Source organism: Pimephales promelas, chromosome 19, assembly GCF_988280905.1.
Source record: "Pimephales promelas chromosome 19, fPimPro1.hap1.1, whole genome shotgun sequence".
In the NCBI taxonomy this organism is placed as follows: Eukaryota; Metazoa; Chordata; class Actinopteri; order Cypriniformes; family Leuciscidae; genus Pimephales; species Pimephales promelas.
In genome coordinates, this window is record NC_142787.1 from 27,849,814 (window position 1) to 27,867,461 (window position 17,648).

A 17,648-nucleotide genomic window follows, 5' to 3' on the forward strand; every position below is an offset into this window, starting at 1 on the left:
AATAAAAGTTATTTTGAATAATGTGGGTAACCGAACAGTTGCTGGTCCCCCTATAGTTTTTTATAGGTTCTCTCCTGTAAGTTAATGGGGACCAGCAACTGTTTGGTTACCCACATTAAAAAAAAACGTCTTTTGTGTTCAGCACAAGAAAGAAATTAATAAAGGTTTGTAACAACATTAGAATGAGTAAATAATGACAGATTTTTTTTTTTTTTTTTTTTTGTGAACTATCCCTTTAAGGACATGCGGCAGTACTATTTATTCCTGTCGCTTTTAGACCAGCACGCGACGTGTTTAATATAGACGCATATTACACCAGATATTCTCTCAAATGTTTGCTTTCACTTTAGACATAGCCTGTTTATGTACATATTGTGTGTATTTAACAGTATTAGCATAATAAGACTCGAAAGATAACTTAGTCCAGTACAGGCGCTGTTTGACAGGCTTCTAGTGCCTGCATGTGATTGTCGTGGGTATATGCGGTCAGGAAAGCGTACGTTAGAACAGCGCATCAGCGCGTGAATTAAATGTTTAACCGGCAAGGCTTATGCAAATAACGAACTTTTGTGAATTGCAGTGTCCCGTACCTATTCATTAACGTGTGATGTCTAGGCTACGTCGCGTTGTACAGTTGAGACGGGGCGCCAGAACTGAACTGATAGAATGCACTGTAACACGATACTACGATATTTCTTCAAAAGCAGATCGTGGAGACATTTTAATCGTCCACGATTAAAAATCGTCATATCGCACACCCCTAATTTGTAATATAACTGATAGGGGTGTCCCGATTCTCCAGATCCTCGATTCGATTACATTTTCGATTCTAAGGTCACGGTTCGATTCGATTCTCGATTTTTAGCAAGCGGCCAGTCAGGATGCTCTCTGTCTTAAGCCTGGTTCACATGGGACGATTTTAAAATTTTCCAAACCTGAGAGACCCCACACACGGCGTTAACAAATCACTGGTTTAACAGTTTTGGAGATTTTAACTAATTTGCGTGCATCAGGGAGCAGCTATCAATATGCGGGAGACTCAATATCAATATGCGATTCCATTTTTTAATAGCCGGATTTCAGTCACGTGATTATCATGACGCGTGAAATTCAGATGAAGGGAAGGGAGTGAAGAGCGCAATGGACGAGATGGAAGTACGTACTGTACTTTACACGCCATTACAAGAGAAAGATGTAAACAAAAAATTCAAACATACTGTATGTTGGACGTGATCCTTGCGTTATGAAGAGGAGCGATTTTTCAACTGAATTGAAAGATTTTCCAGCCATTGAGGTGGTAACGTTAGACATCTGCATATTCCTCGTCTTGCCTTTGACTTTACAAAGTTCGGAAACATTACACATTACACAAACATAGCCACTTAAGTTGTATTAACTCACCTTTGACGAAGTGATCACTAACTTGTAGGCTACACAGGGGCATTTTCCCATTCTTCTCCTCCCGACCTCTCAGACGTAGGTTTGCAAGCCGCTTTTCCTGAGTTTTTCGGTCAATTTCTAGCATTTCATCCCCTTATGAACAACAACTTTTGGTACACGATAAAAACTCCTCGTGGTTTGATCGATTCAAGTAACGATAAACGACGCAAAACACAGGCATTTTGAGTTTGTTATAGTTCTTTCTAAATACAGCAAATCACCTGCTCTTCATTTGCATTTCGCGCCATGGCAACGCAGTTTGAAAATCGAATCGAATTTAAAATCGAAATCGTGACACCCTTAATAACTGAACAGTGCGCATTACATCCGTTTAAGACGAATGAAAAATATTCATGTTGACTCAACTAAAAAAAAAATTGGTAAAGCAAATTTTTAAAAGATTACATTGCTTACATTTAATGAAATTAAGCTGGAATCACTTCTATGAGGGATTGTGTCGTATATGCTCATTTTAATTAATGAAATTGAACAAAGAGCTAAAATAATTTTTTTGAGTGTACTATTTACACAGTACTTAATACTGTAGGCTTTTTGGAAAGCACAACCCCTTTGGTACGTGCTTTTCCATCCGTTCACTCACTCTCCTCCTGACCTTTTCTCTAGACTTTACCTCTGTCTTTTTATCTGCTATTTCCGTCTCTGTTGCACCGTGTGTGTCCCCCACTGCTCTGATGTACACTGTCCTGCTTTGATCTGAAACATTTTAAAATTAGGTGCACCTGTTGACTTCTGTCAAACACGAGTTGCAGTCATCTCAACTGCGAGAAGTGGAAGGACGAGAGAGGGATGGAGGAAGGCATAAAAAGTAGGAGGTAAAATAAGAAAGAAAAACGACACAGTCCTGCAGCGAACACAATAGCCTCTAATTGAAATGCTGTTCATTTCCATCAGCTGTCTGTGCCATAGAGGCTGGGACGCTACACTGCACATCCTTCTGTCAGGAAGCGCACAATGTGTGTCCTGATTAACACGACACTCGACTTAATGGTACTATGACACACAAAGAGTTCGAATCTAATCATAGACAGCTGTTGAAATGCCTTGAGAAGCTCAGGCCGATTGCAAGACACTGTCTACACGAATATAAATGGAGGAAACCTTTTAGATGTAGCAAATCTAGAGAATTTGTATTTTTACAGGACTTATCCTAATGAAATATTTCAATTTGTTTGATAAAATTGCACTCAACCCAGGATACAGTACTCACATCCTGATTTGCATTGTAAGACACTTTCCTGGGTCCAGACATTTTGTGTCTGGGTCCGAACCATTTCCCTAACCTCCCAAAACCTAACCCTACCCATAAGTTATCCCTGAAATCAGAGGGAAACGATAGACCCTGCTTGTGATCCAAAACTTGACATAAACTTGTCTCTCAAATCTGAGTAGTTGATCCAGGAACATGTTGTACTTGGTGAAATCAGGTTCTGCCTACAGTACAGTATAATAGGAATTTAAGGCAGGCCCTCTAGTGGTTATATTTTGATAATATATGGTGCTGTAAAAAATATGATGCATAAATTATTTATTTTCATATTATAGATAGATCATACCAGTTGTAGCCAATAGGTATTTACATGACCAGGAAAAAAAATAAGAGGTTTAAAATATTCAATGTGCTGAGGGCAAATCCATTCAGGTTTGTTTAAATCTGATCAAGTCAAATAATGTGGTTGGACACTGGCTTTCTTCAGGCTGTGCTGCATCTGAAACCGCTAATATCATGCCATCCGCCGCGGTTCACATTTGACTGCTATGAAATAAAAAGTCAACATCCCTCTCAAGGAAAGTCCGTTCACTTGACGGCCAAATTTGCAACACCTCAGGGTAACTATTTCAGGCATCCATGCAAGACCAACTCCTATCTGAAAATCTCAAAATATGCTTTCAAATCAGAAACAGAATCTGTCCAATAAATGCTCTTTCTCTCATTCATAAGTAATAGGAGAGCAATCTTTTAAAGTCTTTAGCTATGTGCAGTCCCTCTACTTGTGTCTTCACAAATTCAATTAAAAACAAGAGTCTAAAGTCTCAATTAATGAGTGAAAAGTTGCATTAGTTTGCAGAGCAGGGTTCAGTTTGTGATAAGTCGAATTGCTTTTTTAAATAACCGTTTTGCAACATGACAATGAGATTTCTCATCAGCAGCTGTCATTACGACATACTGATTGTGTCTTTAGCCTAACTGCCTCCATCAGAAATGAGCTTCAATTATAATAGGGCCGTGTGAAACTGAGGTGTAGAGGGAATTCAATTGAACTAGATCACAATCACAAACACGCAGGCACACTTAGTGTTGCATGATTATGAAAAAGAACAAAATGTGAAACAAATCTCACCCATTTATTTCAGTAGAAAATCAAGTTCTTGTCTTCGCTATAAGTGGTGCAGTTGTGTAACAGTTCTTTCCCTATGAAAGGATCTCAATCTTCCAGCTACACATTTATTTTTTATCAGACAAGCACAGCTCCTGTAGGAGATGGAAGGATAGAGAGATGAGTTGGAGGAATGAGCAGTGATGTGGAAGAGGCTCTGTCTACTGAGGACCAGCAGTCAAAGGATAAATACAAAGTGTCAAGTGCACTAAAAGTGAGTATGAATTGAACTCTGGTTGAATACCAGAAGCTTAGTGAAAGCACTTAAAGGGATACTCGACTTTTTTTGGAAATAGGCTCATTTTACAACTCCCCCAGAGTTAAACAGTTGGGTTTTACTGTTTTCGAATGTATTCAGCCGATTTTCTGATATTTAGAAGAATGTCAGTAACCAGACCGTTGCTTTACTAAAAATTGCCTTCTCAAACGCATACCATCAGAATAAGTGGTTATCTTGAGCAACATTTTAAATGATGCTAAATCTACAAACATCAACAACAACAACAAAATGCTACATTATCTCTTCCTCATGACTAGCGGGGAAGTTGTTCCCGGTTTGGATTTGCAGAGCAGGGGGAACCATAGCGTGTGACAAGCTTTACAGAGAGTAACGGATTATACTTTCATCACTGGAAACTGAGATGAATGACACCCAAAGAAACACCAGCACCGAGCCACTTACTGAAACTGTCAGGATGTGCTATCAGCTTATGTAATACTTCCATAATCCTTCAAAAATGACTTGCATAGAATACTTCCCAGCCTCCTCTCGTGCAACCAAAGCGAAGCCACACAATACAAACATCACCTACAGCTCTCTGCATGTCTTTTAAAATCACATTTTCAATGGACCACATCGATTCAATTTAAAACATGACGCCAGAGTTTATCTGGCCATAAAAGACCATTTATGTTGCAAACTAACAAGAAACACCATATAGAAACACGTGATTTTATGCAATTTTGCTAAATGCATTAAACTACATCACAATATTCCAAATTACAGTCAAATGAGAACTGAACTCACCAGAGTCTCCGAGGCATTTTGAAGATAACGTGAAGTTAATGAGTCTCCGGTTTTTACCAACAGTTGAAATAATAGCCAGAACGAGAAGCACACACTGGCTACAGATATTGCACAACCACACTCTTATGGTTTAGATGCTCCACAAGTACAAAGCACTACACTTTATCATGAGAGAGAGAGAGAGAGAGAGAGAGAGAGAGATGGAGGTTGGGAGGGGGGTTGAAATCCTCCCAGGCACCCTAGTATCCTTGTCTGCTTTGTTCACCCATTTTGATTATGCGCCCCCCCCCCCAAACACACACACACACACACAGATATGTCAGCAGGTTTAGAGAAGAAGGAAATGAATAGACTGATGTAACACACATTACACAAACTACCGTGAGCTTCTGAATAAATAATATGGCATCTAAGGTTAAATATTTAACATACTTTAATATTTAACATGTGATTGTGTCAATAAATTTTGAGCAAAACTGACGTCAAGACACACAGACACAATAACACACATTGTGACACCAAAACCTCCTAGATCTCTGACATTCCTGACATGCACGTCAAGCGCTCTTACTTCATGTGTCAAATTCACTTATGCGTGTCTCTATTAATATAATCTGACTGACAAGCACGTCAACACACAGAGGTTCAAAAATACACAGATCATCCCTTGAAAAGTGCTTAAGGTGGTAAAAGCAACTCTAATGATCTTGACCCCATGTGTGACCTTCACATGTTGCCATGCATATTCCAAATGAGAGCAAATTGTAAATGATTTCCTGATATCACATTGTGCATAAAACCTATTCATTAATTAACCTCAGAGCATGCACAGTTTCTTTTTCATGATGAAGAAATACATACTGGTTCTCTTTTAAGCTTATCATGCTTATAACAAACTAGCATTGCATAAGTGCAAATATCCCCATCCAGCTAAGTCTTGATGTGTGAAACATATGTGTGTGCATGCACAGACAAACGCTCGTCCACACCCTTCCAAGCAGAACTGAACAGTAGGTGATTGGTTAGATGTGGAGATCCCACCTGTTACCTCACCATCTGGTTGCTAGCATGATCCATCACATTAGATCGTGGCTCTCAAAGTTAGTCAGCATTTCTAAAAATACCAGCACATAACAAACCTCCATCCAATATTTTCAGTGGTGGTCTTTTGCATGGGACACTCATGGTTTTCCACAAGGCCTATGTATGAGTTTTTGTTCATTTATATCATATGATATATAGTTAAGAAATATTACACACAGAGTGCTTTCCCCCCAAATATCAGCAGTATTGCAAAGTATTGAAATTGAAACTGACTACATTTTAGACAGTTTCTGACGACAATGAATCAAAACAGTAGATTTAAAGTAAGGATGCACGATATATCGGCCAGCATATCGGTATCGGCCGATATATGCTCATTTTTAATGTTGTCGTTATCGGCCTGGTAATAAAATGTGGCCGATATATTAAAGCCGATGAATAATGTATTATTCCCTTCAGCTGAGACACTTGTTGAGCACTGTTTATGTTTTTGAATTTCTTGAAATATGATTGAAATCTCTTAAAAAAATGAAAATACGTTTCGGTACAACGTGCAGCGCAAATCCGTCATATCGGCTATACAACACTATAATGAGAACATCATTATAATCGTGCGCTTGGGACATGGATTTAATTGTGAGACTTTTCTTTTTGTAATCAGGCTCTCAAAATTAGATAAAAATTTGGATTTAAATTTTATCGGCCGATATATCGGTTATCGGCTTTCAAATATAAAGAATTATCGGTTATCGGTATCGGCCAAAATGTTCATATCGGTGCATCCCTAATTTAAAGATTGTCAGTATTAGCCAGAAAATGACTATTGATGAAAAAATATAACTGTATAAACTTAAAATTAATCAATATCTTCTTGTTTGTCTTGAATAATGTGTTGGTGGTGTGATTTTCAATGTCACTGCTGATCTGATTATTTCGATGGTCATAAGTTCACAAAGTAAAGAATCATACTGAAATATTCAGATTTGATAACTTTTTACCTAGATTCTGGCCTTTGCAACATAGACTGTGGTAGAAAATCATAAAATTATTACAATAATGAACATGCAGTAATTTGTGTCATTCTTCATTACGTTTAAAAAAAAATAGTCCTTTAGGGTTTGCTTATTCAGATAAATTATATAATACCAGATGGTCTACAGACATTAAAGGACCCTAGTTTTCTCCTTGCCAATGGGATATCTAAAAATAGATCCGTGGTCCACAACATCCTTCAAACACTTAAAAATACAATGGAAATATTAATGACCCTCGCCTTTCATCAATTCACCTCAAAGCAAACCATGAATTGGCCCTGTGAAGGCCGATATTAGTCAGAACCGGTTCATTTCCATGTTTGTTGTGATCTGCAGTCACGACCCTATTCAGTGTTATGTAGTGATACTCTCAAACAGAGCGAAGCACTTAGCGAAACCACTTCATCAGGGCCTTTCAGGATCTTAGAGCTCTGTTTGCTTGTATGCATATGTTTGTGAGGATTATAATGCGAGTTGCACATGCATGGGATGCATCCATAAATAATATGCCAAACCCTGTGAATGAGCGGATGGATGGTAAGCAGGTGGAGGACAAATTTGTAAATATGGTAAGACAGGACAGATTAACCCTTCCATGCTGTTACTAATGAAGATCCTACTGTTACGGGGGCAAATTGACCCTACATGACAAAACACAAGTGTGTATGAGAGACAGTATTTTACACTGCCTAAGGAGGATGTCATGAATTTCAGGATGAAAAGTTGATGTTAAATTGAATTAAATCTGTGTTGAAGGGAAACACAGGTTAAAATGAATCGCAACAATATGAAAGCGTTAAAAGTAGAGGGTGTAAAAACTACCCATGACTATGAATGTGATGCATCTTAAAATATGAAATTGTACTACAATTTCAGTTAACCACAATCTTAAAACTTTTAGAAATCAACTGCGTTGTTCAATAAAACTAATAGTTTAAGATTTTTTAATTTAAATATTTTATTTATTTGAAAAGTTTACTTGATCGTGTGTTTTTTCCCCATAGCCCGATTTGAATCAGATGTTTTTAATGAATCAACCAAACAGAGTTGGTTAATAATTATCATCTGATTTACTCACTGAACCACAAGTCATTACTTTTGATCATCTTTAACTCGAAAAGAACCAATAACAAGTACTTTAAAGCTACACTGTGTGATTTTTACCCCCATCTAGCGGTGAAAAGGTATATGACCATCCAGTGAATATTAGTTTCTGTGCCTCTCAATTACGTTTTTAACTCCTACGGTGGCCAATGTAGTCCAACATTAACATGGCTTCCAGTTCGACCTCGTCCATGAGTGTTAACTCAAACGTAAACGCGAAAGGCGAAGCTTGAATTAACGGTTATGTCCCTCTTTGGCTAATGTACTTTCAAGATGGCGACCGACATTAGAACCCCTTACCCGTATGTATTTTCAATGGCATATTATACACTCACGAGAATAATTTATTACTTGAACGTAGTAAATATACATTAATGAGCAGCACATATATTTTTGAAAGAACTAAGAGTTTTTAGCTACGAATAAACTAAAAGAGTTACAAAAATCCATGACAGGTGGTTCACATGATTATGTGTTTAACCTATACAGTTTTGTTGAGATATTGGGAAAACAAATGTAAGGAGAGACATTCCAGTAAATAACTGGGCCAATTTGTGAAACAAAGAAGGTTGATCTGAATCCTAAAAGTGGCCAAAAGAAGCATAGTTTATGTCTGCCACATACTTTTTAAAAAGCCACAAACAGATGCTTCTTTTCGCACAGGAACTAAGCGTTTAGTCACGTAAACCTATACGCGCAGGCAGCGCTGCCTGCAATTATTTCAGGTCTCTCGTTTACCTCTTTTCATGAAACCGACACAGTGCTGTCAGGTTTTGTGGGAGATGGAGAAGAAACAGAGGGGGTCTGTGGTGCAGATAGTTACTCACCGAGCTCGAAGGGCACTAATGGTAGACTTGTCAACCCTGCATTTGAAGAGAAAAGACAAGAAAGCAATTTAGTATCAAGGAACAAACGTAGATGGCTGTAATTTGCTCAGCTCAACCCGTCAGCTGACCTGGCTGGATGAAAGAAACAAAAGGGGGTCAAAATGACATTTTTGTAATGTCTCATTTCATCCCTGTGTGTTTTTATTTCTTGACACAGCTAGGTGAGCTTAATGCCCAATTAATGTTGACATGCAGGAAAGGTCACCCACCAGCACTGACAGGCACAATACCACATCAAAACATAACAGGGTGGACTCAGACTGTGTGGAAGGGTGTGGCCGTTTATTTTTATCCAGCTTGTTTTTGATAATTCACACATTTGTGTGTCACACACACCTTTTCCTTGTATCATTAGGGTGAAGTTATAGTGTTTTATTGGACTTTTCATCTTTGAAGCATTTTCTGATTTGCAAAGACATCCATTATCTAATATACAGTATATCACACTCTAAAAAATGCTGGGTTGTTTTAACCCAATTTTGTGTAAAATATGGACATACCCAGCCATTGGGTTAAAAAATGTAATTTAAAAATGTAACCCAATGGCTGGGTTTGTCCATATTTTACCCAAATTTGGGTTAAATCAACCCAGCATTTTTTAGAGTGAGAATTGATTTCAAATTATGGTTTAAAATTATGTCATTAATTACTCACCCTCATGTTGTTCCAAACCCATAAGATTTTATTCTCGCTGCTATGAACCAAATTTTCCCCTGAAATAGGGAACCAATCACAGAACAGGGAGGGAGCACAGGCACATTTGATAGACATTCGTAGCAGCCAATAATACGGCCCTAGGCATTCGTAAACCACGCCTCAAATACGAGAAAATTTACATGTGGTTTCCAGACCATGTTTCATTCTCAATGATACGTGGTCTGGCGTTAGCCAGGCTAGAGTAAATGTAATTATGTAATCAATAATGACTGAAGCTATTGTAATTGAGATGTGATTTTCCTATTTTATATCAATATAAAATCATATCTAGTGTGTATGTGTTGTGTGTGTGTCAAATGTAGTTCACTTTTGAAAAAAACTTTTGCTGATAATGTACTCACCCCCATGTCATCCAAGATATCCATGTCATTCTTTCTTCAGTCGAAAAGAAATTAAGGTTTTTGATGAAAACATTCCAGGATTTTTCTCCATATAAAGAAACTAATGCACTTTTGTGACTCTCCTGTTCGAACTCGTTCATCAAAATGTACGAATCTTTTTCCGAGTCCTTAGGGTTCATTCAACGAACGAAACGAATTGAATCGGAAAAAAAGATTCGTTAATTTTGATGAACAAGTTTGAACAGGAGAGTCACAAACGTGCGTCACAGAACAGAGCAAGGCACCCATTTGAGCTTATAAAACATAAACTTTGTTATTTATTTATTAAATGAGCGATCGTTTCGCTTGATAAGACTCTTATTCATCGCCTGGAATCGTTTAAAGCCCTTTGAACAGTTTGCACTGAAACCGTCTTTTGGACCTTGATCCGTTTGGTTCCAATTGAAGTCCATTATATGGAGAAAAATGCTGGAATGTTTTAATCCAAAACCTTAATTTCTTTTCGACTGAAGAAAGAATGACATGGACATCTTGAATGGCATGGGGGTGAGTATAATTATCAGCAAACGTTTTTTTTCAAAAGTGAACTACCCCTTTAAATGATGTTGTGTGCACTTCTGTATTTGTCTTCATTGTTGTACAGCTTTGATGTTAATATTTAATTAAAAATGGTTAAGACCCCAGGAAGAATAGCTGCTGCTCAATGGAGTGGTTAATGGGGATCTAAATAATAAACAAACACCATTATGCAAACACCTATTAAATGCTTTTAAATGCTAACCCCCATTTACCAAAACTAATTAATTTTGAAACCTTGATTTCACAATTAGTTAATAAAGAGAGTTGAAATGACTATTTTATTGGGGTATTCCTTCAATAGAGGCTATCTTTGACATTTCTAACCATGTGATCGGTTGTGTGCACCAGTCTGTGAGGGCGCTGCTGTCAACTCCCATTACTGTAAGTAACTGCAGTTATTGCGTCTTATTTTCTTTATTATATCAAACTGATTCCCAAAAACACACAAGGACAGGGAAAGAAACATCCCATTCAGTGAGATGATTCAGTGAAACAATTTGTTTGCCACTTGATATGACATTTTGCAAAGACATTCATACATTTTTAGGGAGAACTTAAATGTCCAAAGTGTCCAAATACAAGCAAATTGAGATTATGGTAGCCAACAGACCCTCATTATGTGGTTCAAATGTCAACGCTATGAAGAAAAAAAGCGACAACATTTCCAGCCGATGAAGAGCACGCCTTGGAGCGTCAGACTCAGATAGGTTATAATAAATGAATGTCAATGAGTCGAAGTGTGTAACAGATGGAAAACACACAGCTGCATGAGCATGGTGTCTTACTGGTGCTGTGAAGCAGAGCAGAAAATCCATCATCTCACTGTCCACTACAGTGAGGGAACATTCAGAGCTCAAATGCTTAAAAATTAGATTAAATGTGGTGTAAGTGTATCTCGTACACGGTTTACTCAGTAGGGAGCCAGCATCTCTTATAATTTAAGCGCGCGTGTGTGCGTGTGACCATCTGTTTGTGAGAGGTTACTGTTGAGGTGTCACTATTAAACGTGTGGCGATATGGTGTCTGGGTGTGGTGGGGATGTGGGTAATTGTGAGAGAGGAAGGGTGTGGACATGTGTGTGTGCGCGCACATGAGACAAAATTTCCCACAGCAAAAAGCTGACACATATTAAGTTCTCATTTGTTTGCAACACTAGTCAATTAGCACAGCATATGAAACATTAAGAGTTGAGATTAAATTAAATTGATCACATGATTTGAAATAAAAATTAACTCACTCATATTTGTTTTTACAAATAATACAACAGGTAATACAGCAAGAAATCTAAACCGAAGCCTAAACCTTACATTAAGCCTAATACTAAGACTAGACATAACCCTAACGCTAAGCAAACCCTAATTCTTAGTCTAATGCTAAAACAAAAAATTATTTGCAGCAAACACTAAGACAAAATCTAACCTTTAACCTAATGCACAGCCCAAATCTAATTCTAAGGAAAAGCCTAACTGTAATGCTAAGGCTAAATGCTAAAGCTAAATGAGCCTAAACTTCTGCCTAACATAACTCTCAGTTCAACATTAAGCTAAATAAACCCAAATAAATCCTCAGCCTAATGCTAAGCCAAAACCTATCCATCAAGCTAACACTAAACCTTAATCTATAAAAGTGTATATAATAAAAAGTAGACCTTGAGGTTAACGCTAAAGCTAAACAAACTTCGTTTAACATTAAGACAAAGGCCTGGTTTCACAGACAGGGTTTAGAATAAGCCAGGATTAGGCCTTAAATCAATTAGGATTTTAAAACTTGCCTTCAAAAAAAATAAAATAAAAAAAAAAATACTGTTGTCCATCTTGAGACTGACATATACTAAGAGAAGTCAGTGCATGTTGTATACATTTTTTTATTCAGTAATACACTTCATAATATATTGATGTATATGTGGTCAGATATGGTACTGCCTGTGCAATATATTGCAGATATATGTAAGCATGCAACATTATCACAAATATATAATGTAATACATTTCTAATTTTCTACAATATTAAGAATAAATATTTTATTTTCAAGCTAGTTGTCAATAGCACAAGCACACCTGGACATACTAAAGTATTTAGCCAAGAGACTATCACTGTGCTGAGGAGTGCACAGTCATTACTTTTAAAATATAGTAAATATAGTCTCATCTAACTTTGGCCAATCATCAACCGAACCACAGGCTAAACTCTTCAGCACAATGGTGACCCAAAAAACTCAGACATTCAAGAAAATAAATAAATAAATAAAAATAGACCATTAAACACATACAGATCCCCCTCTATATTAATATTCAGCAAAACACATTAAATAACACTTAATTTTAACATTTGGCTTCCCTTTAACAGTCTGAAGCAAAGTAACTCATTCCTTGAATATGTGTGCGAGTGTGTGTGTGTGCGCATATATTGAAATTTTACGATGAAACTAACTCTATGCTTAATGAAGCTAACCTTCAGCCTAACATAAAGCCTCCTCGGCTCAACTCTAAGCCTAATCCTAACCCTTGGCCTAACGCTAAGGCTAAACTAACCCAGTCCTCAGCCTAAGGCTAAGCCAAAACCTAACAACCTAACTAACCTAACTAAAATATAAAAATATAGACCCAATCCTAAATCATTTTGTATTTTTTCACACAGGAGTGAACATATCAAACCACAAAAACGGTCAAAAAAGGCCTTTAAAAATAGCCCTGAATGGAAACTTCAGGTAGTCATATAGAGGAAACAAGAGTGCTGAAAGCTGTAAAGTGGTGAGCTGAAGCTGTAGCATCATAAATAAAGCATCCGCCTGCTCTGACCCCTCATAACCATTTCCTTCATATTCACCGTTCCCCTGTATCGTAACATCCACCTCCAAAATCACAAACTCACACTCAAACTATTCAACCCCACACTTACCCAACATGTGTGAGATCAAGGTTTCAAGAGGGAAATGAGAAAGGAAATGTGAAATGCTTTCAATCAGGACAACGGCGAGAAACAATCCACTCTAATACATGACTGCTTATAAATGATTTAGCATTATGGAAAATATTCAGCATCTAAATCAGAGCTACATATAGATAGAACAGCTGGTCGATTCATTTTTATTTTTGTCCATACAATGAAATATGCATGTTCAAGTTTTGGACCCCATTGACTTTCATTGTATGGATAAAAAAAACAAGTTTACATGGAACAGAGATGAGATTTTGGACTAATGTGTGTCTCTAGTGCAACTTTTGAAAAGTCAAAAGTGCGAGTGAAGAAAAAAACAACCCATGAACAAGAATTTGAACAATGGGCAATGCCCTCCGATACACTTGCATACTATTACTATCAACTATTACGACACTCCTAATATCTACTTAGATTTGTTATGTCACATAGAACTATTGCAAATCAATATTGTGACTGTAAATTACAGCACATTCAATTTATAAATCCATCATGTGAGAGTGCAAATGAATGCAGATTAAAAACAGCCAATGCAAGCATGCTGACTACCATAAATAAACACCAGTGAGCACATCACACACAGGGCATCTGGCAGACATTTCCACACTCCTGTTCCACCAGAGCAACGTACCATCCAAATCCACCGAAGGATACGCTCCTCTTCCTCCTCAGCATGGTCCCTCTTTATTCGCCTGACTCCAGTTCGTCTACACCCTCCGCACACTCTCTCTCTTGTATCGTCCCTCTGTGCTTGTGTTTCAGTATCTCACAATCACTCTTTCTGTTTCCTCACTCTCTCGTGTGCATCTCTCTCTCTCTCTCTCTCTTTGAAATGATTTCATTCTCCACCCTCTTTCTCACCCTTTGTGTGACAGTTTGGGGTTCTCATCTCGCACCTGCTGTGTCACTCCCTCTCACTTCAGCACACAACTCCACACATTAAGAGTTGAAGAGAGGAGGGAGGGAGGAGTGGCTGAAAGCAATATTAAAAAAAAAAATCTCATTCTCTAGAGACCCTCTGGGCCTTATGTCTGCTGGAATATAAAATATGAGATACGGGTCGGCTGCCTGATAAGGCCTTGTAAGTGAAAGTGATTTTAAAAATAGTGGAACTATAGTACAATTTCTTGCTTTTTAATCTGTTAGCTGTCTGTACATTTTTTATGCCTGCTGCAACCAAGCAAACTCAATTATATCTTGTTCTAAATTAATATTAGGATTGTAGATTGCATCAAGATTGTGAATAATGAAGGGTGTATTAAGAAAAATGGATTATGATTTTTTTTTATAAATCTACTCTGCATTTGTTCTCACAATACAAGATTAACATAAAAAGACTGGCAGTGATGTAATAAGTAGATTAAATAATGTTATAAGCATTAAGAAAGCAGCGTCTATTTTTGGACAAATACGCCCCCTCCTGGGAAGATTAATTAAGATCAACGGATCTTACACATATTGCAGTTCACTTAAATCGGCCAGCCACTGAAAAGTTGAGGCTTTCGAAATTCGGAGGATATCATTTAAGACGTCAGGTATTTAGTTTATGTGGTTGTAAGTAATGAAACCATTATGATCCCTGAAAACAAACAAACCCCAATGCCATTCTGGAAATTATTTTTCACAGAATTGTTCAAGAATATGGCCATTATAAAGTGTGTTTTGACGTGGATTAATTATGTCTTTTAAATTAAAATGCACAAAAGGGTTTAATAAATGTGCAGGTGCAAGAGTGCCGAAGTTACGACGTCACTCTGTAGGCCAAAACGCGGAAGTGAGTTAGCATTTTAGCACTCCCGGTTCCCTCGCTCTAAAGTCTTGGGATTTTTGAATGGGTTTTTGCTAAATCGCCTGAAATAAGGTCCGCGGTGAACAAAGCCTCTAATATTTTCAAGTTTTGATCTATGACATAGAACACACAGTTAACCTGCTTGTTTGTTTTTTTTTTACTTTATCTGCTTGTGTTGTTAAAAAAAAACTTTATATAGGCTTCAAAATGGATTAACTTGTAAAGATTATCTTGATAGACAAAACGTGTAAGGGTCACAACACTTTGTTAAACAGAGATCTTATTTTTTGTGATTTTTTCGATCGAGGGATCCCATGCGCCGCTAGCTTACGGAGTTGTCCTACAAAGTGACGTCATCACTTCGGCACAAAACAAAAAAGGCAATTTCCGCTGCGAGCAGGGTTCGAACCTGCGCGGGGAGACCCCATTGGATTTCAAGTCCAACGCCTTAACCACTCGGCCATCGCAGCCCGCCTTTGACGCACAATCGTACTATATAGAACCTTGGATGGTAGTGCAGTCTCACTTTATAAAATAAATAATAGCAAACATATCTTAATGTTGAACAAGATGCACGTTTAATAAACCCGGAAGTTAGCATCACTATGGCTTCCGCTTCCAACACAAAAAGGACTTTACAAAATAATTGCGACCAAAAATGCCGCTAGATGGCACCACCATATGCATGAAAAAGATGAAAAAGCATTTTGCACTTTGTTTTTAGGCTCTCTATGGTAATAGGCTACTCTTGTTGCTTTAGTCTAATGTCAAGACTAGTATCTAAGACCAATCATGTGCTAGAAATGTTTCCCGGTAAAAGTTCCGTTTTGTTGCTCTTTTTAAGTGCTGCATAAAATAAATTTTGCAATAATGCCATAAAGGGAATCCCCTAAAATTGACCTAGAATCCCCTAAAGTTCTGTCATTACTCACTCGCTATCAAGTCAATAGTATCCAAACCTGTATGTGCTTCTTTCTTCTGTTGAACAAACGAAAACATTTTAAAGAATACCAGTATCAAGACAGTTGACGGCACCCATTAACTTCCATAGTAGAAAAAAACCATCGAGATTTGCTCCTACGGTTATGCGCATGTGCAGACTCACAGTTTTTTTTTCTACAAAAGGTACATTTTCCTGTTATAATGTATCCACAAGTTTCCGAGGGGCGCTCAAGTGGGTGAAACTTCCGGTGACGCGGCGGAAGTATCATTCCAATGGTATTTTGTGTGTTAGTTAGCGAAGAGGCTAGCTGTTTTTCGGAGAATTATTTTACTATTTAAAGACGCAAATCTTTATGAGAGATGTTGTTACGGAGCTCAGGGACAACATGTGCTGTTCCCGGTTGTATGTATAACCGGACTAAACTAGTTCAGTGGCTTAAACGTGATTGTTTTGAACAAGCTGAAAACGATATCAGAGTGATCCTGCCAGAGCCCGTCTCTGATCCTGCCAACGACTGTAGTTTCCATCACCTCCCAAAAGACTACGAATCTTCCTGTGTACATTTGTTGAAATTCTTAATATTCTATAAACTCTATCAGCATGTGATTGGCTGTTCTCTACTGATGTTACACCTAAACTCAGGATCAAAGCCTGTGTTGACAGAATACCAAATGTGCCAGTTAATGTATTCAAGTAGCACATTCATTTATAATGTTGAATAAACTCCAAAGCACAATGACTAAGTGTGTATTTTTTATTTTAATTGTTTGTCAGCTCACACAACTGTCTGTCACCATGCCTTGATGAGTATTGATAATTAATAATGTTATTATAATACTCCCAATCAACGACTGCGGAGGGTAAAGGTACTGTTATTTCACCCTTTTTAATTTCGTTGAGGTTGTGTTCCCACATCGTTAGCTAGTTTGGATCGCTATTACTTGAATGACTGTCAACTGTTGAATGAACGAGTGTCAAGCATGTCAAATCGCGCTTTGTTTACTTCCAACCGGAAGTCGCGCCCACTTTTGACGCAAGGCCTCATGGGGCGTAGGAAACTTGTGGATAATTTCCCTTTAAAAAAAGCTTACTACCATATAAATATTTGTACGGTCAGCCAGCTGAAAAAGAATAACTGAACGTTTCAGTTATGAGGAAAGGTGTACTTTGACAAATCAAAGATGAATATTTTATGATAATTTTTACTTTTCACACCGTTTTAAAAATAAAAACAGTAGTCTACAGTATACAGTAGCTACTCATAACTTAGTTAGAATTGTATTTCACACGACTTTAATCGTCATTCTGATCAATTCGCGCTACGGTAGCATTTTTCGACAAGGCAGCAAAAATCGTCAGAACACCGTTAGTGTCTTACCAACACATCTTAAAAATATCTTCTTTTGTGTTC

General features: G+C 37.6%; 1 protein-coding gene and 1 non-coding gene across 5 annotated transcripts in view; both read right to left on the reverse strand.

Annotated features, from left to right (window-relative positions):
- Window positions 1-14,401, reverse strand: part of rap1gap2b (RAP1 GTPase activating protein 2b) — a 39,268-nt gene extending 24,867 nt beyond the window's left edge. Inside the window, exons 1-2 of one of the 4 annotated variants that reach the window (XM_089124008.1) lie at window positions 14,137-14,401; window positions 8,873-8,908 (exon numbers count right to left, since the gene is read on the reverse strand). In XM_089124008.1, the coding sequence (XP_088980134.1) occupies window positions 8,873-8,908; window positions 14,137-14,180 (80 nt within the window). In that variant the 5' untranslated portion in view covers window positions 14,181-14,401. Of the gene's footprint in view, window positions 1-4,863; window positions 5,022-8,872; window positions 8,909-14,136 lie in introns of those variants that run through there. The other 3 variants (XM_089124009.1, XM_089124011.1, XM_089124010.1) reach the window with 3 other exon arrangements.
- A 1,281-nt stretch (window positions 14,402-15,682) lies between these two features.
- Window positions 15,683-15,764, reverse strand: trnas-uga (transfer RNA serine (anticodon UGA)). The gene has a single exon. It is a non-coding gene; the product is annotated as a tRNA-Ser (tRNA).
- Between the last annotated feature and the right edge of the window lie 1,884 nt (window positions 15,765-17,648).